General features: G+C 40.4%; 1 protein-coding gene across 3 annotated transcripts in view; it reads right to left on the reverse strand.

Moving 5' to 3' along the window:
• Window positions 1-8,249: 8,249 nt before the first annotated feature.
• The window catches only part of c4h9orf85 (chromosome 4 C9orf85 homolog), a 29,104-nt gene continuing 12,724 nt past the window's right edge, over window positions 8,250-24,629 (reverse strand). For 2 of the 3 annotated variants that reach the window (XM_041185957.1, XM_041185956.1), the window contains exons 4-5: window positions 13,771-13,884; window positions 8,250-9,826 (exon numbers count right to left, since the gene is read on the reverse strand). In XM_041185957.1, coding sequence (XP_041041891.1) covers window positions 9,520-9,826; window positions 13,771-13,884 — 421 coding nt within the window. In that variant the 3' untranslated portion in view covers window positions 8,250-9,519. Of the gene's footprint in view, window positions 9,827-13,770; window positions 13,885-24,077; window positions 24,107-24,629 lie in introns of those variants that run through there. The other variant, XM_041185958.1, reaches the window with a different exon arrangement.

Here is a 24,629-nt window from a genome sequence, read left to right on the forward strand (position 1 = left end):
CTTAGCTTTGGACTAAGCGTAGGTGCGATATTTATCTAGCAGAGGGCGTATTCCTTCTCTAAAACAAACCAATAAGCGCCCGCTGCAATAAGCTGCTTCGTTTCCCCTCGCTTCATTAAACAAAAAATGACTAAACCATTTAGAATTTTTTTAAAAGCACAAGGTTAGAAAACAGGTAACAGTGTGGTTGCGGGCGTTCATCACACACTCCAATCTCCCATGGCTGACAGTTTAAAAAGGATGTTTTTTTTATGCCCCGCAGTTGCTATTCTTGTGGCATCTTTTACCAATACATCTCCCATTTCCTCCTTGTTGTGGTGTTGACACAGATAACAAAGAAATACGTTATTCTACTGGACCCATTCCTGCAATTGTTTATACCAGGATCCATACCTTAATTTCATCGTATTAACACATTCTTTCGCTCTCGTGTGTTTACCTAGCCTCTCCGTAAAAGCATCTATGTCACAAACTTCGAGCGCTCCATATACTAGTGAGTTCCATTCTCCGGGTAAAGAAGTTATTTCTGAATTCCCTATTGGATTTATTAGCCTTTATCTCGTATTTATGGCCCCCCAGTTTTGGACTCCTCCACAAGTGGACATATCTTCTTCAGGCCAACTCTGTCAAACCCTTTTCATCATTTTAAAGACCATTGTCAGGTCACCCTTCAGTCACCTCTTTTCTAGAGAAAGGAGTCTCAGCTTGTTTAGTTTCTCCTAATGGCTAGGACCTCTTAGATATCTGATATCATCAATGGCCGTCTTTATTGTACTTTCTCCAGTGCCTCTATATTCTTTTTTATAATATGCCATACATTCTATATGCTTCGGAGGTATGCATAACCTACAGCAGGCAACTCAAAACACTGCAGAAGCACCACCAGCGGTTCCTTCACAAGATGCTCCAAATCTGGGGACAAGGAAGATGGCCCAACAGCAGCATCCTCTCCCAAACTGACTTGTCCAGCCTTGAGGCACTAATCACTCAAAACCAGCTCTGCTGGGCAGAAAACACCAGAGAGAAGGGAGACAATATTCAAGTAAAACACAAGATGGTTGCTGACTATGTCAGTGTAATGAAATGCACGAGCCAAAGGTAAATATTCTACAGGAAAATGGTCATGTCAGAGCTGAACTTGAAGAATTGAAGGGCAAGATTCCAGCTGAGTCTATACCTTTGAAAACGCACGATAAACTGAGTCTTCAATGAACCAAGCTGTGCGAGATCTGAACAAACAAATTTCAGGGACAACACAAACATACCAGGAGAAAAGAATGACCCACAATTCCACAGTTGGCAACTCAAAGCAAGAGTTGAAAAAACGGAATCAGATATAAAGGCGTAACCGCAGGCACATACGGTCAACAAGTGAAGCTGCTCCTTCACTGCAATCAGCTAGTCAGGGAGAAGGGATCTCACTAGCTGTACAGAAGTGTACAGGACTGCCATCAATAACAGGGGTTCATGAGTCCCCAACAACAGCAATGGAACAAGAACACTCACCAAGGCAACAAGTGCCACAAGAACAACACTCTCCAGACAAGGAACATCATCCAGCCAAACAGCCAACATCAATGTGCACACATTTCATTAAGAGACCTACACAGTTTAAAGACTATGTATGTATTGCACATGCAGAGCCTGAATGGCAGGCCAAATAGTTGTCAATACATGAGAACAATGGGTATATTGTGGGTAACGTGGGCACCTCACAGTCACACAGGATGCATGCAAATGTCTCTTTTGGTCACTGGGAAAAAAGGCAATGTTTGTATCTATTTTTAACATGAAAAAGGGAATGTTTTTATTTTTTGATATGAAAACGGGAATGTTTGTATCTCCTTTTATATAAAAAGGGGGATGTTTGGGTTTTGGAAATGCAATTCTGTACTGACTAACTGGCTTGCCATAGTCATGTGACTCTGCCATGAGGCACTCTGCCTCTGGGGGCAGACATATTGAGATCAGTTCAATAATGACCTCTCGCAGACACACAATAAATAAGACTGCTGCCCTTATACTTGAAACAAGCTTCCAGTCCTCCCTTAGCAGGACTTCTCCCTGTTCTTTTCTTCTTTCAATGGACAATTAGAAATAGGCAACAAATGCTGTCTTGCAGCAAGGCTCAAATCCCATGAAATAATAAGAAGAAAATGTAATTGGTCTGGACCTGGAGCATGGCAACTTGACCTTCCTCTCTTGGGTTGCAAGTTCTTCTCCAGTTGCGTTTAGATAGCCTTTTTCCTGGTACTGTGTAGAACATAATAACATAGGAAATAGGAGCAGGCATTGGAGTGTATCACCTTGAGCCTGCTCCACCATTTAACATGATCATGGCTGATCCTCACCCTCAACTCCACTTTCTCGCCCAATCCTTGCATCCTTTGTTCCCTTAGTGAACAACCAGCTGGGAAAGCGAGTTGCGAGGAGGACATCAAGGCTGAAATTTTTCTAGCTCCTTTGAGTTTGGTTTGGAGGCAGGAGTGGGTGAGCAGGGGGCCATGAAAGTGGCAGAAAAATATGTCAGGCTGGCTCCCCCTCCACACTATTTTATTGGTGGGGGTGGTGGGGCAGTGGTGGTGGTGGCATTGCAGCACTGACTTCCTGATTTATACCCAGTCCATTAGGGGGCCTATCAACTACACTCCCCCCACCAGTGCTTTCTGCAATTTGTTATTTTGTCGCTCCACCCACACTGATTCTACATCCTGATTTTCTGGACTTAGCTCCTTTATCCTGACTGCCTTTATTTCATCCTTTGTTACCAAATTACCCCACCTAATTCTCCATTATGCCTATCTTTTCTAAAAGTCAAGCAGCCTGGAATGTTTAGTTCCTAACCTTGGTCACCTTGCAACCACATCTTAGTAATGGCTTCTAGAGCAAGCCCATTTATCCCTATTTGCACAATTAATTCATTTATCTTTTTACAAATGCTTCATGCATTCAGGTATAGTGCCTTGATTTTAACATTTTACTGTTTTCCCTGATGTGGTCTTAGTCAACAATGCCCTATAACAGTTATTAAACTTTCTGCCCATTCCTTGCACAATCTGTTTGATTTTACCATATCACTACTCGCTTCTACAGACTTGATTTTCTCTTCTATTCTGAACAAATCCCCCATGACCCCACAGACCTGCATGGACTTTTGTGCAACAAGTAACAATTTAATTAGAAGCAGAGTAGCATTCTTGCAACTATTACAGTCACCAAATAAGCTCGATGTTGCACCTGTCTAAGTGATAAGTTTTAAAACAATTTGAAGTATTTAAAAACTACAGTATGCTTTTGAGAAATAAAGGTGTATTAAATTTGCTATTTTTTTCAAAACCAACAAAAAATTTATTTCTTTTAATAATTGTGAATGTTTCCAGATATTATTTATTCTGCCACTTGCAGCTGTCAGTGCTCGCTGCATTTTCAAATGGTTGAATTGAATTGGAATGTTTTTTTGTAGAATAATACAATCACAGAAAGAGGCCACTTGGCCCATCGTGCCTGTACCAGACGTAAAACAAGCCACCCAGCACAATCCCACTTTCCAGCATTTGGTCCATAGCCCAGCAGGTTACGGCACTTGAGGTGCATAACCAGGCATCTTTTAAACGAGTTGAGGATTCCTATCTCTACTACCCTTTCAGGCAGTGAGTTCTAGACTCACTCTATCCTTTTATTTAGTCCAAATACCTATTGCTGCAGGGCCCTGTGGAAAGCTATTTTATGTATCTTTTTCTCAACCAGGTTATGGCTGTGAATTATAAACCAAACAAATAAGTGAAATAATTAAAGCTATCCAGGTTGTTGTGACATTTTGTTTGCTACAAAATTAGGACAAATGGACACACTATGGTTATGTAACGCTCATGTTTGTAAAATTACTCAAATTTAACTTGAAGAACTGGTGTCACAGCTTTATACAGAAACTCTCAATCTGCAATGGAATCCCTCTTTGCTGCAGCTTTCTGCAGTCTTTCTCCATTTAATTGATATTCAGTTCTCCTATTCTTCCTGCCAAAGTGAATAACCTCACATTTTCCCACATTATATTCCATCTGCCAAGTTTTTGCCCATTCACTTAACCTGTCTATATCCCTCTGTAGACTCTTTGTGTCATCCTCGCCACTTGCCTTCCCAAATATTTTGGGTCATCCGCAAACTTGGCGATAGTACATTCATTTCCCTCATCCAAGTCATTAATATATAATGTAAATAATTGTGGCCCCAGCACTGATCCCTGTGGCACTCCACTTGTTACAGGTTACCATCCTGAAAATGTCCCTCTTATTCCAACTCTCTGTCTCTTATTGGTTAGCCAATCCTCTATCCATGCGAATATACTACCCCAAACACCATGGCTCTTATCTTATTAAGTAGCCTTATGTGCAGAACCTTATCAAAAGCCTTTTGGAAATCCAAATATTTTACATCTATTGGTTCCACCTTATCTATCCTGCTAGTTACCTCCTCAAAGAATTCTAGTAAATTTATTAGACATGATTTCCCTTTCATGAATCCATGCTGATTCTGCTTTGATTATACTTTGCATTTCTAAATGCTCTGCTATTACATCCTTTATAATAGACTCTAACATTTTCCCAATAACAAATGTTAAGCTAACTGGCCAAAATTACCTGTTTTTTGTTTCCCTCCCTTTTTGAATAAGGGTGTTACTTTGGCAGTTTTCCAATCCTCTGGAACTTTTCCAGAATGTAAAGATTCTTGGAAGATTATTACCAGTGCACCCACTATCTCTGTAGCTACTTCCTTTAATATCCTAGGATGCAATCCATCAGGCCCAGGGGGCTTATTGGCCTTTAGTCCCCTTAGTTTTCCTTATACATTTTTTTTTCTAGTGATAGTTATTGTATCTATTTCCTCCCCCCCACCCCTCCCCTCCCCACCCCCCCACCTTATGCCCCTTGATTATTTAGTATTTTTGGAAAGCTATTAGTATCTTTACCGTGAAGACAGATGCAAAGTATTTATTCAACTTCTCTGCCATTTCCTGGTTCCCCATTAGTATTTCCCCAGTCTCATTCTCTAAGGGGCCTATGTTCACTTTAGCCTCTCTCTCTTCCCATTTATATATTTAAAGAAGCTCTTACTGTCAGTTTTTATATTACTTGCTACTTGCTAGCATCATCATAAGCATCCCACCCTGGGTCAGATTTGGCATTTTCATTCTCAGAATCAACTCTCCACAACAAATCATCTTCCTCTCCATCCATTGAATTTGATATTTTGCATGCTTTGAATAATAATAATGACAGTTTGTGCATTTATATCTCTTCATGACAGATGCTATTAATGTCTATAATGTTATTGGAAATTACTTTTAAAATGGAGTTGTAGTGGAGTCTGTCTCAATGTATTTAACTGTTTGTGTATTAATTGGATTAAAGCCAGCTTGTCTGTGTGCTTTGATATATAGTAGTTTGAAATGTTAATTGGGTAAATAGTGAAGAGGATAGAAGGTAAAGTGTATATTTGCATTTATTGAATGAAGTATTCAAGAGTGGGAGTAAAATCTTACACCTAGCTGGGAGACGCCAGGCAATGTGTTTACATTACTAATAAAATTAGTGGGATGAAAATGTTATTGTTAGAGGATGTGAAGTTAAAAGCCTAGTGATACCATGGAAAATTTACATTATAAGGGGAAGCTAGGCATAAAGGGGGAAAGGAGATTGTGTGTAAGGTAGAGATATTTAAGGTCTAACCAGCCTGTAAGCCTCCAACTGTGTCTGTAAAGGAACAAAATTGCAAGGAATCTCATTTTGAATTCATAAGGACAAATGTGTTTTGCCTGGTGTCTGCTTAAAGTCTATGGGTTACTATTGCCTTGGTGAAGATTTACTTGGGAGTGATTAATTTGGGGATTTGTTTAAAAATTATTATGGTAGTAACCTGTAGCCATGTGTATGTGTTTAATTTGTTGTAACTTAATAAATGTTTAATTTAGTTTTATATTAAAAAACCTCTTGAGGCTTGATGGTCTTATTCCTGAATTCACAGCTGCATCTCAAATATACCAATTGAAAATATAGGTTTAAGACAGTTGTTTCAAGTTTCCCTCTGGGATTTAAACAATTTAGCCTTTACCAACTGCTGTGTCATCCCATGACAAAACCACACAATGTCAAATGGGGCAGTGCACATATTTCCACTCATTGCGAAGGTTTTTCTCTGTCAACCATACAGCTATTCCATCCGGTGTGAATATGATCCTTCAATGGCTTGTTGGGGCACACACCCAAAGATTGAACTACAGGCAATAGACCCTCTTCTTATAACTGCAATATGGGTGTTATTTCTTTGCAAGGCACTTCTTGATCCCGTCGGTTATATGGGGTCTGATCATATGCCACAGTGCATTCTTTGCATAGGTCATCTCAACACCTATTTCACACATTATTGATTCCTAACCCATTCAAACATTGTCATGTACATACACGTAACTCCTACAGGGAACTTGATTTTCGGCATGGTTTTAGATTTGAAAATTACCATGGGCTTTAATTTTGTTCCATGCGCCATGTTAGCTAGTACCACTGTGAATCTCATCTCTTCTCAAGTCCTGTTATTTTCACTGGAATGGGTTTTCAAATGTTTCCACTCTACAGTTTGGCTGCTGGGCATATCAGAATTCATGGGCCTGTCATCCATGTTGCTGATGTAATGTAGTGGGCACTGGCTTTTTGCTGCTGTCTGATGAACTGCTGGAAACTGATAATTTTAGTGTCAGGTCTCTTGGTAGTCCCTGAGCAATCTTGATCTTCTGCCGCAATACTATATTGTTTCATTCTAAGCAGCTACACCAACTAACTGTTAGTCTGAGATCTTTGGGGACCCAGTGTTTGATTTGACCCAGTTAAATGCACATATGCTATTGTAATTATAGTTTTAGGAAATGTAGGACTATAACTTTAATACGCCTGTGTTGTAAGGTCATGTGATCAACATGAACCAATGTGTTAAAAGCGTGGGCAACCTCCACAAGAGGTAGTTTTTCTTTAGTTATGGAGTTTGATGCGCACATGTAGTTGCAGCTGCTGTCTTGTGAATAAAGTTAAATGTTTCCACTAAAAAAGTTGTCTGAAGATCAATTCTATAACATATATGCACTGCATTTCTGGTGACGATGTAACCATTCTGATGATTTTCAAGGACCATTTCCGATACGTTCTTAAGATCAGACCAGTGGCTGGTCCCTGTTCTCATGGGTCATTTGGTCTTGGGCATCTTCAAGGTGGATTCCTTCTTCTTTCATTCTCACACCAGTTTTTCACTAACACTGAATTCCCTCACTGCAGCATGGTTACTTAACGAGTTAGTGAATTTTACACTTTTGAGTTTGATAACGATTCGTGTTTCATTCTTTTTGCTGGAGGACCCATTTCTGCTCATCACTCGCTATGCCACGCTATCAGCTCTGTGTGGGTGCGTCTTAAAACTCCCGTGCATCTTCTTTGCAATACAGCCTGCATTGCCTGCTTGATCCCACGCTCCAACTTGCAGTATAAGGTTAATAAAACCACATCTCAAATATTGTGCACAGTTTTGGTCTCCTTGTTTAAGGAAGGATGCAAATGCATTGGAAGTGGTTCAGAGGAGGTTTACTAGATTGATACCCGGAATGAGTGGGTTGTCTTATGAGTGTAAGTTGGACAGACTGGGTTTGTTTCCGTTAGAGTTTAGAAGAGAGAGGGGTGATTTGATTGAAGTATATTAAGATCCTGAAAGGTCTTGACAAGGTGAACGTGGAAAGGATGTTTCCTCTTGTGTGTGAATCCAGAACTAGGGGGCACTGTTTTAAGATTAGGGGTTACCCTTAGAGAACAGAGATGAGGAGACATTTCTTTTCCCCTTCAGAGGGTTGTGCAACTTTGGAACTCTTGCCTCAGGAGGCAGTGGACGCAGGGGTCACTGAACATTTTTAAGGCAGAGGTAGATAGATTCTTGTTGGCACAGGAATCAGGGGGTAGATGGGAAAGTAGAACTTGAAACACAAACAGATCAGCCATTATCTTATTGTAGGAAAGAGCAAGCTCGAGGGGGTTGAATGGCCTACTTCTGCTCCTATTTCGTATGTTTGCATTGCTGGGGTGAAAAATTGAAGCTGACTACTAGAGAGAGTACAGCATTTTGTAGCTTAAAAGTGGGGACGGGGGGGGGGGGGGCACAACTTATACACCAAGTATATGTGAAAGCATGATTTTTGGTAAGGAAAAAACAGCACAAAGTACAGTACTTACCATGCTTTATGTATTGACATTATTACACTGAATACATGTCTTAAGATATCCTTGTATTCTTTCAATCTAGCCCACCTAATGCCCTGTTTCTGTCTCTAGTGCTATTGATTTCTCCTAATCCTTTGCACACCTTGTTTCTCTTCTTTAATGCTATATCCTGGTACTCATTCCCGTGCCAAATTTATTTAAACACCCACCCACCCCAGCAGCACAAGTAAACTTCCCTGCAATAACAGGTTCCACCTCCCACAGCACTGGTCCCATGGTCCCAGGGATCTAAAATCCTCTTTGCTGTCTGCAGTTTCTTTTCCTTTATATTTTTTTCCATGGGATGTGGGCAAGGCTGGTATGGCCAGCATTTGTTTCCTATCCCCAATTGCCCTTGAACTGAATGTCTTGCTGAGCTATTGTAGAGGGCAGTTAGGAGTTAACCATGTTAAATGTGGGTCTGGAGCCACCTGTAGGCCAGACTGGGCAAGGACAGAAGATTTCCTTGCGTAATGGGCATTAGTGAACGAGATGGGTTTTTACAACAATTGTGGATGGTGGCTAAGGTAACCATTACTGAGACTAGCTTTATATCCCAGATTTATTAACTGAATTTAATTGGCACCACTGCCATGGGACAACTTGAACCCAGGTCATTAGCCTGGGCCTCTGCATTACTAGTTCAGCGAGATTACCACCACGCCACTGCCCTCTCCCTAATGCTAGGTTGCTGGAAATACACTGTAGGTCAGGGAATCCCTGTAAAAGAGACAAATGGCTTTTCATTAGAACTGGCAAGATGAACCAAAATCCTGCTGAAGCAACATAAATCCTTCATAGTCAGGCATTCCTGGAAGAAAAGCAGCAGTGAATTAAAACACTGAAACAGTTACAAAATATAACAGATGCTGGAAGACTGAAATTGAAACAATTGAAAATGGGAGGGAGTGCGTAAGAGGGAGGGGGGCAGGGTGGAAGCACAGGGTGAGCGCGCATGAAAAGAAAGAAAAAAAAAAGAGAATGGAGAACAAGTCAACATTTCAGGTCGACGACTGTTCATTAGCACTAAATATATTTAAATCTAACCTCAAATTTTGTGTAAGCCACTTTAAGAGCAACAAACATGGGCAACAAATGCCAGCCTTGCAAGCGGTCCCCATATCCCATGAAAGAATTAGAATTAAACATTTTTTGTTTAGCAGATTAAGGGTAGTTAAAGTACAGAAACATTATTGTAATGTAACATCATACAGCAATGATAAAGATCTAATCACACATCTAGAGTCAAGGTAGAAATATCAGGCCCTCCATGTGCCTTGATCTCTTCAGTATTGGTTGCTTTCTCTTTCTGCAATATTGTATTCATATGTGGAGTGGGCAGACAGGTTAAAGGGGACCGAAGAGAATGGTCTTGATCTTTTTCATCATTGCCCTCATCACTATCAAAATCAGAGTCATCAATACTGTTGTTGCCATCATTATCATCATCATCCCCTTTTCCGCTCCTTATTCTGCTTCTTCTGCCTGGATTTATTTCAGCATCACCATTTTCTCGTTGGTCTTCTGCAGAAGACAACCTGGAGATTGGGGAGATTAAAAAATTAGACCCACTTCCTTATTTGCCAAGGCTAAAAAAAGGAAATAGAAATTACATTCACATAGAGCTTTTCATGGCTTCAGATTGGCAGTGAAATGCTTTCCGAACAATGAAGTATGGTCATTGGTGCAATGTAGGAAACAGGGCAGCAAATTGTGCCCAGCAAGCTCCCACAAACAGTAATGTGATAATGACTGGATCATTCGATGTTTGTCGAGGGATAAACATTGGCCAGTTTGGCAAAGGTGTGTCAAAGGATCTTTTACATCCACCTGTGTAGGGGTGGGTGTGGCAGGTCTATATAAAAATCAACATTCGCCACCAAAGCAGACTGCCTTCCACTGAAAGGGTCAGATCCATCAAGCTCTTTTGCACAGTTTCTAAAAATGTTTTACGCACAGGAAATTGGGCAATGGAACATCAGAAGATAGCAAAGAAATGTGGCATTACTGCAGGGGTGGGAGACCATGACATTTAATACATTTTATTTTTTTTTTTAAATGCCAGGGAGCTTAACAATGCCTGAAACCTCCAGTCAATATAGGAACTACTGGAGAAATCTGCCTAACATGGTTGGAAACTTTCCCTGACAAACACTTGGTAAAGTCTGTGCAAGATTGTCTTGCATACAAAGCAACTTCACAAGATTAGAGGATTGTAATGTAGGTTTGAAAAAAAACGTAATTAACGGAAAATTGAACTCTTTATATTGAAGTAGCAAGAGGTGGAATTTTAACCTAACTCTTCGTGTTGAGTAACATAGGATCATAAACAATGCTGGTTTTATACCAGTCTGATAATGTCTGCCATATACTTCAGTGGGGAGTAATATCAGGGCAAAGTGTAAAACCAGCATGGTACCCGATGCAGTCACTGTCCCGATGAGAGAGGGGATAGAGTTTAAAATTGCTCCCCAACCCATCGCTACCGAAATGAGGGAAAAATATCAGCTGCAAGCCTGTACACACCTTTATACAGAATCGATCTACAAAAAGTTGTCCTGAGGTGACTTTCTCACCCTTTCCCAAATTGTGCTGAAAGCAGAATGTGAACTTTGATTGAGGAGGAATATAATGTGTGTGTAACTGAGAGGAAGAACTCAGACACTTCATATTGGGAGTTCAGTAAAACCTAGTAATAGGTTAAAGCCATGTACAAGACTCTGCCTGTAGTTTTGTTCAATGGGAGTGGCTACAGCTTCCTCCTCCACTATTTGGATGAGCTGCTCCTTAACTTCTGCCTGCACTTCAGTCCCATGCTCCTGATCTTTGAACTCCCAGTGAAATGTCAGAGGACTTCCCCACCTGTATCTGTTGCTGGGCAAGATGGCCACCTAAACGTGTGTGTGTGTGTGTGCGTGTGCGTGTGCGTGCGTGTGTGCGTGTGTGTGTGCGCGTGCGTGTGCGTGTGCGTGTGCGTGTGGGGGAAGTGGTGTGGGGGTGGAGTCTTTGCTCTGGCTAAGGTTCTTATCTTTGTCTGGATGCTCTGGAGAATGGGGTGGTGGTGGGATAATGCAGAGTGCCTGCACATCCACGTGGAAGACAGCAAGTGTAACTGGAGTGTGTAGTCAACACTGGGAATACACAGTAACATGTCACCAACCTGAAAACATTTGACTTACACAAAACTAGAGTTAAAAAAGCAGGCATGTTAACTCTGTTTTCCTCTCCATAGATGCTGCCAGACCTGCTGAGTATTTCAAGCATTTTCTGCTTTTATTGCTGGTAATAACATTAAGTTTCTATGTTTGCTTTTAATGATTATATTATCAACTGTCTTATGACTTGGCAGATGGTAATTGCCAGGCTGATGAAATCCCAAAGTGAAACTTAGTCAGGCTATCACAACAATGTTGTAATTTGTGTTTATTACAAAGTGGTATATAACACTGAAGTCAGAAGTAAAAACTCCACTATCATCTTTGGAGATTTTAAATATTAGATTAAAACATTTATTACAAAAGAAAAATATTAAATACACAAGAGTAGTTAAGCATTTTAAGAAACATCAATTATTCAGTTTTGGTAATAGATGTACTCTGGTGCAAGAACCCCTTACAAGAACAGTCTTTGTAATTTTATTTGCCACTCTTAACTCTAAAGTGCATCAAATTTTTCCGAAGCATTGTTTTGTTGTAATGGCGACTGTACAACTTGTGGCTTCACTCTCTATTTATGAAGAGGATCACCATCAATAATGCACTCCCTGCTCATGGCTGATTCATTAAAGCTAACCTACTGGTTATGAGATGAACTAGCAGCAAGCACTGTAGTACAGGAACACAGCACATTAGTGAAGATCCTGAAGTAAATGTTCCCATTTAAAAGGAAAAGCATAAACAGCAGAAAAATACACAAATCTGAAAAGAAACACTGGCACTTGGAAAGGCAAAAGGATGGTTAGAGTGCCACCTGGCTGTAGTGAATAATATAGCACACATTAATCCTGCTCTTAATCTCAATGCAGCTGTCCCTAAGGTGGTTCAATATTTGAATAATAATCTTCTTGTGCAACAGGGCGTGGAGTTTCCTGTATTTCATTTTATATAGTTATAACTTAAGCTCTCATGAAAACAGGACTGTGGGCCAACTGAAAAGAAGTCAAAGCGGAAGTGAATAGATCTTTTTTCTTAGGTAAAGGGTATTAAGGGTTACGGAACCAAGGCAGATTGATGGAACTAAAATACTGATCAAGCATTATCTAATTGTAGATTAGAATGTTATTATTTCACCCGAGTCAGAAGGTTGTGGGTTCAAGTTCCACTCCAGAGACTAGAGTACAAAAATCTATGCTGACACTTCCATTGCAGAACTGAGGGAGTGCTGCATGGTCAGAGATGACATCTTTTGCATCAGGCATTAAGCGGAGGCCCCGTCTGCCCTCTCAGGTAGATGTAAAAGATTCTACTGTACTACTTAAAAAAAATAGCAGGGGAATTCCCTCTGGTGTCCTGGCCAATATCGATCCCTCAGCCAACACTTAAATACAGGTGATCTGGCCATTATCATATTGCTGATTGTGGGATCTTGCTGTGCGTGAATTGGCTGCCATGTTACCTACAACAGTGACTACACTTCAAAAAGCACGTCATTGGCTATAAAGCACTTTGGAGATGTCCTGAGCTTGTGAAAGGTGCTATATTAGTGCAAAACTGGAGGGGCTGAATGACTGACTCCTGCTCCTATATTCCCAAACTATCTTTCATTGCCAAAGTATGCAATCTTCAGTCTCAAGCTGTCGATGCAACAAGATAATAGAATTTAAATTAGCCAATGGTTTTCCTGGATGGGGAGGAGCTTTGCTTCAGATGTTAAAAGAAATATATTTAGCCAAATACAGGAAGAACCATCATCAAATTCATGAGGGGTCTGGGCAGAGTAGATACGGAGAAAATGTTCATATGGCAAAAGCACCAAGAACTAGAGGACACTGATTTAAACTGAAAGGCAAAAGAAGTTTTTTTTAAAAAGAATGCAGCGAGTGGTTAGGATCTGGAATGCACTGCCCAAGTGTGGAGGATGCAGTCTCAACGAGGCCTGCAAAAGGGAATTGGGTAATTATTTGGGGAAAATAATTTGCATGGCTACGGGGAAAATGCGAGGAAGTGGGGACTGAATTGCTCCCAGAGGGCTGTCACATACATAACAGGCCGACTGACCTCTTTCTGTCCTGTAACCATTCTGGTGATTCTATGTATCCAGCCAGATTCTGTGGTTGGTTACGCAATGGGCAATTTGATTGTCAAATGCAACTAGGGATGGGTGATAAACATGGCTTTGCCTGCATTATCCATATTATGGAACCAAAATAAAAGGCACAAGCTTCAGATCATAGGAGTCCATCTGCGTAGGAAAACTACCTGTTGGGATTTCTAAAATTCTATTGCTTTCTATCCAGTTATAAAGTATTGCACCAACTACTTACGGGTTCACAATCTCTTCTTTCTTCCCACATTTGGCACAAAGTTCCAATTTGAAAGCACATGGTTTACACATAACGTGGTAAGAATCCTTCACCGTCTTCTGAAGGCATCTAACACTAAACAGGGTTAAAAAAGGGAAAAGAAAAGTCATGGAAGTTGCACACAGCTAAATTTTTAACACCACAGCTGGCAACCACTATGTAAAACGGTAGTTTAAAAGACTAACCAAGTTCCTGTATTTTGCATTTCTATTCAGAATTATTAGAATGTTGCAGCACACGGAGGCACCATTCCACCATCAAATCTGCAGTAGTTTTGAGACAGTTGGTCTAATTCCATTCTGCTAGCTTCCCATACAATTTATTATTCCTTTCTCAATGCAATTATCTTAACTCTATTAATCCTTTCAAAAGGGAATTAAGCATTTGTGATAAGCTTAAAAGTCCATGTTATCGTTTCGCTGACCAGCGGAACTAATTAATTGCTATTTACCTCATCATAACCTACTCATAATCTTCGACCTCGATAAGATCTGTTTAAACTGTTATCACATTTAAAAATGGGCATTCTCGATCGTTCATCTTTATTTTAAAAAAAAGCAACTATCTATGTTTCTATTTAGGGAAAGTTGGTCACAGTTATTTTTAAGTCGGAAGTTGACTTGAGATTTTGTTACTAATGTTATTAACATTACTAATGTATACCCATTTGTAACAATTCTGGTCAAATAATAAAGGCAGGCAATAAGCAAGAAATGAATGAGGTTCATCCAGAGATGGGGCGGCACTCTTTTCTCGTGTGCTTCTCTCTTTCTCGAGATCAGCACCACGAAGGGTATCCAATAAGCAGTTAGCATCTCAAGAGCACCCGGTAAAACTGCACTCCTCAGCTGATGGGGTGGTGTTGAATGTAAAGTGTCTGGGAGGTTCTCCATCCCACCAAAAATCAGTAGGTCCTTCATATCTGCTATACCCAATAGGCTGATGTAACTTTAGATGACACTGTTTAAGGAAACCCAAAATACAAAAATTAAAGACTGGGACTCAAAGCCAATATGCTTTTAACAGTTTCTTTTTCACTGGAACTTCATTTCCATCTCTTGATGAATAATATAAAAAAATTAAGCAATTGCTGAACCAGGATTGCTAGGCTATTGGGAAAGTTGCCTAAGCATGGAAAAAAAAATTTCATTAAAAACCCTATTCATTGGACAGCTTGGTCACAAATAAATCAACAATGTGGACATCACATCTAGATAATTGAAAGTCAATGCACAAGGATGCTCCACACTAGAATTTACCAGTTAAACCTTACAGTTGGGGCATGAAGGGGAAATGGTTTGTGGAAGTTCAAGGTTAAACTCATTTGCTTTAAACACAGAAAATGGGATACACATTAAAAACCTAATCAGATATCACGCCATTGAGGCAATATGAAATTTTGATCAAATGGTTAGCCTTCATTGAGCTACATCCAGTCTTTGGCCATTTGGTTGAACTGGTCTATGCTAGTGTTTACACTCCACAGAGGCTTCCTCCCACCCTTGTCAGGATAACCCGTTATCCCTTTCTTTCTCATGTCCAAACACACCCCTGCAACAGCACTTTGTTTCTGAATTGGAAACACTCACTTTAAAATTTTATTAAATTCAGTTTTATTAATTTACAGGATACAAGCGTCACTGGCAAGTCTAGTATTTATTGCCCTTGAGACAGTGCAGGTGAGCAGTCTCCTTGATCTGTTGCAATCCATATGAAGGTATGCCCAACGTGTTGGGAGGGAGTTCCAGGATTGTGACCCAGGAACAAAGAATGAATGGCAATATATTTCCGAGTCAGGATGGTGTGCGACTTGCTGGGGAATTTGCAGGTGCAAATGGGTAGAGGCTGCAGGTTTGAGAGATGCTGATCAGGCCAGCAGCTTTACCCTGGATGGTGTTGATCTTCTTGGAGTGTTGTTGGAGCTTCACTCATCAGCTAAGTGGGAAGTATTCCTTCACGCTTCCGACTTATATTATGACACAGCCTTTCAGTAAAGTTGAATTATTTAAAAATTCCAGAGACATACTTAAAATATAAGTTATGACAGTTTTTTAAAGTGGTATGTTGGTGATGCAGCTCTAAATTCAGGAATCAGACCATCAAGAGTTGAGGGGTTTTTATGCTAAACTAAATGAAATAATAAGTTACAATACATTAAACATATACACATGGCTACAAGTTACTAGTATCATAACTTTTAACAAATTCCCAGACTAATCTCCAGTAAGGCAACCGCAATCCATACTTTCAGCAGACACCAGGTAAAGCATTTTCACCGTACAAATTCAAAATGAGGTTCCTTTCACTTTGGTTCCTGTGGAGACAGTTGTAGGCTTACAGCTGCTTTGATCTTACAATGCCTCTGTCCTGCACACACAAAACTGCAGTTATACCTAGCACATTGAATGTAAATTCGTATTTTATCACTGGCCTCGTTTAACAATAAAACCCCTTTTATAGTACCAATTTTATTAGCAATAAAACATATTGCTTGGTCGCTGCTCATTAGTACCAGATTTCACTTGCCTTCTTGAATACTCTATTCAAAAAAAAAAATGCAAATGCACTCCACCTCTATTACATCTCAAAACAAAGCACCCAGACTAGCTGGCTTTAACCTAATTAAGACACACCTACAGACTAAACCTCTATTTTAAAATAAAAATAATTTCCAATATTATATATTAATAGCTTCATGATATCCCCTGCTTATCGAAAAATGAACAGTCATAATTCTAAAAGATGGCTTCATTTCAATAACCCATCTCACACTATAACATTACCAGATGTGTGTACCAACAGAAATCATCCCAGTTTAGTGTCTAGGTTTTTAAAAAAGTCAATTTTCCTTTAAGCTTCAAACTCTTATTAACACATCCATGAACAGATTTTCTCTTCCAACAATGTGTATAATCTATAGATTAAATGGTTGTAATAATAGACTCCATCTGAAAGGCCTTGGTACTTTTGTCTCAAAATTTGTCCAAAAACTTCAAAGGATTATGGTCTGTATAAACAATAGTTTCTGATGAATTGTTTGCAACATAAATTTCAAAATGCTGCAATGCTAACACCAAACTCAGTCTCTTTTTCAATCGTTGAATATCTTTTCTGTTGTACATTCAGCTTTGTGAAAAATACACTATCAGCTTTTCAATTCCAGTGTCATCTTCTTGTAAGTGTAGCCCCAGTGCCTATAATTGCTTGCATCAACGGCCAACTTGAATTGCTAGGCATTATTGGGTACTGCCAACACTGGTGGCGTAGTTAATACAGTTTGCAAACTATTGAATGATTTCTGACACTCCAGTGTCCATTGAAACGACTTGTTCTTTTTTTAAAATAGTTGTCAGTGGAGCAACCACTTGGCTAAAATTTGGTAAAATATTCAGTAAAACCCACTCATGCCCAGAAATCTAATTTTATTGTAGGCACTGGGAAATCCATGACAGCCTTGACTTTTACTTCTCTCGGAGCCACCTTACCATGTCCAATGGTATGACCTAGAGATGGCTTTTGCAAATTCACTTTTAACCAAGTTCATCACCAAATTAGCTTCTTGTAGTCAAGTAAATAATTCTTCCAGATGCTGTAAATGCTCCTCCATGTCTAACTGAAAACAATTAGATCATCAATATAAACCGCACAATTACTTAGACCCGCAATTATTTTGTTTCTCAGTCTTTGAAATTCGCAGGTGCGTTCTTCAGATCAAATGGCATGACTTTAAACTGATATAGTCCATTTGGTGTTATAAAAGCTGATATCTCCTTTGCTCTGACAACGGTACCTGCCAATATCCTTTTAACAAGTCAATCTTTGTGTTAAATTTCGATTGTCCCACTTTCTCAATGCAATCTTCCAATCGTGGTATGGGATATGAATCCATTTTTGTCACGGCATTCACCTTTCGATAGTCCACAGTCTGTGTTCTCCATCCGGTTTCGGTGCCAGTACAATAGGCAAACTGTAATTATGGCAACCGGACTCAATGACATCATTTTGAAACATGAAATCAATTTCTTTTTGTACTTGTGATAACTTCACCGGATTTAATCTGTAAGGTTGTTGCCTTATTGAAGATGACATTTCCATACATACATCATGTAAAGCTAAATGTGTCTTTCCCAACTTATAAATAGGTTTGTGAGACTGCAATAGCTTTTCCAAATCACTTTGACACTTCCTTGGAAGGTAACTCAATATTTCATTTAAATTTTCAAGCACCCCCTCATTATCAAATTTGATTAGCGGAAAACCAATTTGAGTTTTGCACTTCTACCTCTTTCTCATCATCCACCATTGCTAACATCTCTTTTTGTTCCTCTTCCCTGTCAAAGCACTTTTTAAGCATATTTACATGACACACCCTCTGCTTCTTTCTTCTACCAGGAGTATTTATTAAATAATTTACTTCACTCAACTTCTTTTCAGTCCTGTTAAGGCCCACTAAATCTTGCACTTAATGAATCACCTAGTAGTGGTAACAAAACTAGTACTTTCTCCCCAGAAATAAAACTGCGAATTTTAGCTTTATCTGCTTTCACCATTTGCTGTGATGTCTTTAAATGTTCCCTAGCAAACTCATATGCTCTGTTCAATCTTTCCCTGAAATTCGATACATAATCCAGGAGAGTAGTTTCTGAATTTTGACCCACCAATTTCTCATGAATCAATTTTAGTGGTCCCCTTACCTCATGACAGTAAACTAGTTCAAAAAGGTTAAAACCAGTCGATGCATTAGGAGCGTCTCTAATAGCAAATAACAAAAATGGTATTCCTGTATCCCAATCCTGTGCACAATCATGACAGTACGCTCTTATCATGCTTTTTAAAGTTTGATCCCATCTTTCCAAAGCTCCTTGTGATTCTGGATGATAAGCTGTTGACAAACTGTTTTATCCCCAAACTGTTCATTGCTTCCTTAAACAGCTGTGACATAAAATTTGGCCCCTGATCTGGTAAACCTATCTTGTAAAAAATTTAATTAACTCCTCCACAATCTTCTTTGTAATATTTCTTAACGGTATCACTTCAGGAAATCTGGTGGGCACATCTATAATTGTTAAGTACTGATTTCCACTTTTAGTCTTAAAGAGGGGTCCTACACAATCAATCATGACCCTGGTAAAAGGTTCTTCAAATGCTGGTATTGGGATTAATGGCACCGGCTTAAATCACTGCTTGTGGTTTTCTTGTTATTTGACATGTATAACAGGTTCAACAGAATTTGTCTACATCCCTATGCAATTCCTGTGTTTTCCTAATTCATAAAGGTCTCCCCATTGCAATTTCATGAGCAATCCTCAGAATCTCATTTCTATACCCTAATAGGATAACAATCTGCTGCACCTCACTCCAGCTTTCATTTGCTGAAACATGATCCGGCCTCCATTTTCTCATCAAAATACCTTCCAGAAGATAATAACATAATGGAATACATTTTGCTTCTGTTTCTCAATAAGCTTTCGGATATAACTGTTTTAATTGCAAATCGTTTTTCTGTAATTCCACTAATCTCTTTGAATGAAACATTTCAGCTGTTTTCCTCTATTCCATCCTCCTGAACAATGTTATCAAATACAGTGCCAGCTAATTGGATTTCAACACCATCTTCTTGCCTTTGAACTGCCTGCTTATCTTGTTCTTCCCGATGAACCTTTGATCTCATTACAACACAATCAGGAGGCAATCTGGGATGTTCCTTCAGTGACACCTCTGTTGAAAACACTTCTGCAGGCTGCTCAACTACCACAGGCATAACCAACATTTGTGATCCAGCAATATCATTACCCAGAATAAATTGAACCACTGCCATGGGCAATTTTTCCACCATTCCAACTATAACTTCACCAACCTTCCATTTGCTCTTTAAATTTACCTTCCACAATGGGAATAGATTTAGCATCTCCATAATCCCCATTTATTATCACCTAATCCTGCAACACTCCCTTTGAACAACAAATATTACTATCCCACAACATTAAAGGATTGACTAGCCCCTGTGTCTCTTAAAATTTTAAGATCTTTACCTACTCCACCCTTTACACATCATTGCTTGATCTCTGCTCGCTAGGTGCCAATTTCACACTAATTTTCAAATGCTCTATTAAAAAAATGCAAATGCACTCTACTTCTCTTACATCTCAAAACTAGTACACATCAAAGCACCCAGACTAGCTTGCTTTAATCCAATTAAGACACTCCCACAGACTAAACCTCTATGTAAAAATAAAACTTATTTCCAATAATATTATATACATTAATAGCTTCATGACACTTGTATGTCATTGCTGGGGATTTGAAGATTCATTTTGTTGACTGTTCTACTGAGCGCTGCCAGATTCTGTACAGGACCAATTACATGCAGGTTTTAAACTTGCTGTTCACTGCACCCTTTAATAAGGTGCAACATGAGTGGGTCACTGGTCCAAGCTAGCAGTCTTCTCTACAACAGGAGCAAGGTGCTCACACAAACTAAGAATGCCTGTTACAAACTATTAAAAACGGCAGCGTTAAAGGTGTAGATAACAAAGAGAAATATATAATAAAACAGCAATACCCAATCCAACTTCAGTGTTAGGACAGATAAGCCATTGAAAGTAATCACTGGGGAAAAATATTCCAGATGTAATGTTTGACCAGACCCCAGTTTTGACTCTTACCACATGACACCATTAAGGAAGTTATTATGTACACTGTAACAACAGCTCTCCTACAACAATTGGAGCTATTGCAATCAATGTCAGTTAAGCATCAATACCAATCATCAATATTGCAAGCAAGAAAATAACAGGAGGCTGATGTTATGACGTGGCAGGTGACGTATGCCAGGCAAACCAAATGCACAAGGGAAATTTGGCCATGCTATCACAACGGTTTGCAATTTTATTTTTAAAAACGAGAAGATTTGGACTCTAAATTCAGAAGTAATGAGTCCTCTAACACCTTCAGAGTTTTTAAAAACTAAGTTAAAACATTTATCACCAAAAGATTTCAAGCACATACATACGATTACAGTTACTTAACAAATCTCAAAATTCCTAATTAGCCTGACTCCCAACTACACACCCCCTTTAAGACAACAGTACAAAATAGATTTTAAATTTAAATAGCACGCCAGCAAATTTACCACAGCACCCATTCCATAGTGGAATTCCAAAGGCTTTTCTCCAACTTTAGTTACTGGATACAGCAGGCTTTTGCAAACATGGCTGGAGGCTTCCCAGAGGTTGTTTTACATACTCCTTTCAGTTCTTATATGGCCCCCCCAACATCATCTTTTTCCTTCTTTAAACATGTTTCACTCTTTAATCTGTAACTTCCATTGTTCGATATGTTTTTGAAAATGTACTTTTTCCCCATAATATAAAAATCTTTCATGTTGCCAATATGGTCAGTACCTTTTGGGAAGGCAATGGTGTAGCGGTGTTGTTGCTGGACTAGTAATCCACAGACCAACGGTAATTCTCTGGGGACCCGGGTTTGAATCCCACCACGGCAGTTAATGGAATTTGAATTCAATAAAAAATCTGGAATTAAAAGTCTAATGATGACCATGAAACCATTGTCAATTGTTGTAAAACTCATCTGGTTCAGTAATTTCCTTTAGGGAAGGAAATCCTCCATCCTTACCTGGTCTGGCCTACATATGTCTCCAGACCCACAGCAATGTGGCTGACTCTTAATTGTCCTCTGAAATGGCCTAACAAGCCAATCAGTTGTAACAAACCACTATAAAAAACATGGACCCCGAATACTATGAACCTCATGGCATCAGGTCAAACATGGGCAAGGAAGCCTCCTGATTACCACTTACCGCCCTCCCTCAGCTGATGAATCAGTGCTCCTCCATGTTGAACACCACTTGGGAGGAAGCACTGAGGGTGGCAAGGGTGCAGAATGTACTCTGGGTGGGGGACTTCAAATGTCCAACACTAAGAGTGGCTCAGTAGCACCACTACTGACCAAGCTGGCTGAGTCCTAAATGACATAGCTACTAGACTGGGTTTGCAGCAGGTGGTGAGGGAACCGAGAGGGAAAAACATACTGGCCTCATCCTCAACAATCTGCCTGCTGCAAATGCATCTGTCCATGACAGTATCGGTAAGAGTGACCACCACACAGTCTTTGTGGAGATGAAGTCCCATCTTCACATTGAGGATAGCCTTCATCGTGTTGTGTAGCACTACCACCATGCTAAATGGGATAGATTTCGAACAGATCTAGCAACTCAAGAAGTGCTGTGGGCCAACAGCAGCAGCCAATCTGTAACCTCATGGCCCGGCATATCCCCCACTCTACCATTACCATCAACCCTGGTTCAATGAAGAGTGCAGGAGGGCATGCCAGGAGCAGTACCAGGCATACCTAAAAATGAGGTGTCAACCGCGTGAAGCTGCAACACAGGACTATTTGCATGCCAAACAGCATAAGCAGCAAGTCAGGGACAGAGCTAAGTGATCCCACAACCAAAGGATCAGATCTAAGCTCTGCACTCCTGCCACATCCAGTCATGAATGATGGTGGAAATTAAACAACTCACTGGAGGAGGAGGCTCCACAAATATCCCCATCCTCAATGATGGGGGAGCACAGCACATCAGTGCAAAAGATAAGGCTGGAGCATTTGCTACAATTTTCAGCCAGAAGTGCCGAGTGGATGATCCATCTCGGCCTCCACTGGAGATCCCCACCATCACAGGTGCCAGTCTTCAGCCAATTTGATTCATTCCACGTGAGATCAAGAAACGGCTGAAAGCACAGGATACTGAAAAGGCTATGAGCCCTGACAATATTCCGGCAATTGTACTGAAGACTTATGCTCCAGAACTTGCTGCGCCCCTAGCCAAACTGTTCCAGTATAGCCATACACTCGCATCGACCCAGGTATGTGGAAAATTGCTCAGGTATGTCTTGTACACAAAAAGCAGAACAAATCCAACTCGGCCAATTACTAGTCTAGTAACTCAGTCTATTCTCGATCATCAGTAAAGTAATGGCACTGCTTAGCAATAATCTGCTCTGCCAGGACCACTCGGCTCCTGGCCTCATTACAGCCTTGGTTCAAACATGGACAGAAGAGCTGAACTCCTGAGGTGAGAGTGACTGCCCTTGACATCAAGGCTGCACTTGACCGGGCGTGGCATCAAGGAGCCCCAGCAAAACTGGAGTCAATGGGAAAACTCCATTGGTTGGAGTCATACCTAGCACAAAGAAAGGTGGTTGTAGTTGTTGGAGGTCAATCATCTCAGCTCCAGGGCATCACTGCAGGAGTTCCTCAGGGTAGTGTCCTCAGCCCAACCATCTTCAGCTGCTTCATCAATGACCTTCCTTTCATCATAAGGCCAGCAGTGGGGATATTCGCTGATGATTGTGCAATGTTCAGCACCAATCGCCAAATGCAGCATGACCTGGACAATATCCAGGCTTGGGCTGACAAGTGGCAAATAACATTCGCGCCACACAAGTGCCAGGCAATGACCATCTCCAACAAGAGAAAAAAAAAAATAACCATCACCCCGTGATGTTCAATAGCATTACCATTACTGAATCCTCCACTTTCGCCATTCTGGGGGTTACCATTGACCAGAAATGGAACTGGACTAGCCATATAAATACTGTGGTTACAACATCAGGTCAGAGGCTAGGAATCCTGCGATAAGCAGCTCATCTCCTTACTCTCTAAATCCTGCAAGGTACGAGCCAGGATTGTGATGGAATACTTGCCTAGATGAGCACAGCTCCCACAAAACTCAAGAAGCTTGACACCATCCAGGACAAAGCAGCCCATTTGATTGGCATTCCATCCACAAACATTCACTCCCTCCACCACTAACGCACAATGGCAGCAGTGTGTACCATCTATAAGATGCACTGCAGGAATTCACCAAGGCTCCTTAGACAGCACCTTCCAAACCCATCAGCGCTACTATCTAGAAGGAAAGGGCAACAGACAAATGAGAACAGCACCACCTGGAAGTTTCCGTCCAGGTCACTCACCACCCTGACTTGGAACTATATCACCGTTCCTTCACTGTCACTGGGTCAAAATCCTGGAATTCCCCTCCCTAACAGCACTGTGGGTGTACCTACACCATATGGACTGCAGCGGTTCAAGAAGGCAGCTCACCACCATCTTCTCAAGCACCACTAGGGATGGACAGTAAATGCTGGCCTAGCCAGTGAAGCCCACATCCTGTGAATGAATATAAAAATCATAGATAAAAGCAAAAAACTGCAGATGCTGGAAATCCAAAACAAAAATACCTGGAAAAACGCAGCAGGTCTGGCAGCATCTGTGGAGAGGAACACAGTTAACGTTTCAAGTCTGTATGATTCTTCAACAGAACTAAGGAAAAATAGAAGAGAGGTGAAATATAAGCTGATTTAAGGCGGGGGGGGGGGGGGGGGGGGGGGGGGGGGGGGGGGGGGGGGGAAGACAAGTAGAGTTGGATAGAGCCCGCGATAGGTGGATATAACCAAAAGAAGTCAAAGACAAAAGGACAGAGGTGTTGATATTATCTAAGGAATGTGCTAATTAAAAGGTAGAAAGCAGGACAAGCAAGGTACAGATAGCCCTAGTGGGGGTGGAGTGGGGTGAAGGAATCGAAAAAGGCTAAAAGGTAGAGATAAAACAATGGATGGAAATACATTTAAAAATAATGGAAATAGGTGGGAAAAGAAAAATCTATATAAATTATTGGGGAAAAAAGGTGGCGGTGGTGGTGGGGCTAGAGAAGAGAGTTCATGATCTAAAATTGTTGAACTCAATATTCAGTCTGGAAGACTGTAAAGTGCCTAGTCAGAAGATGAGGTGCT

The sequence above is a fragment of the Carcharodon carcharias genome, chromosome 4, assembly GCF_017639515.1.
Source record: "Carcharodon carcharias isolate sCarCar2 chromosome 4, sCarCar2.pri, whole genome shotgun sequence".
In the NCBI taxonomy this organism is placed as follows: Eukaryota; Metazoa; Chordata; class Chondrichthyes; order Lamniformes; family Lamnidae; genus Carcharodon; species Carcharodon carcharias.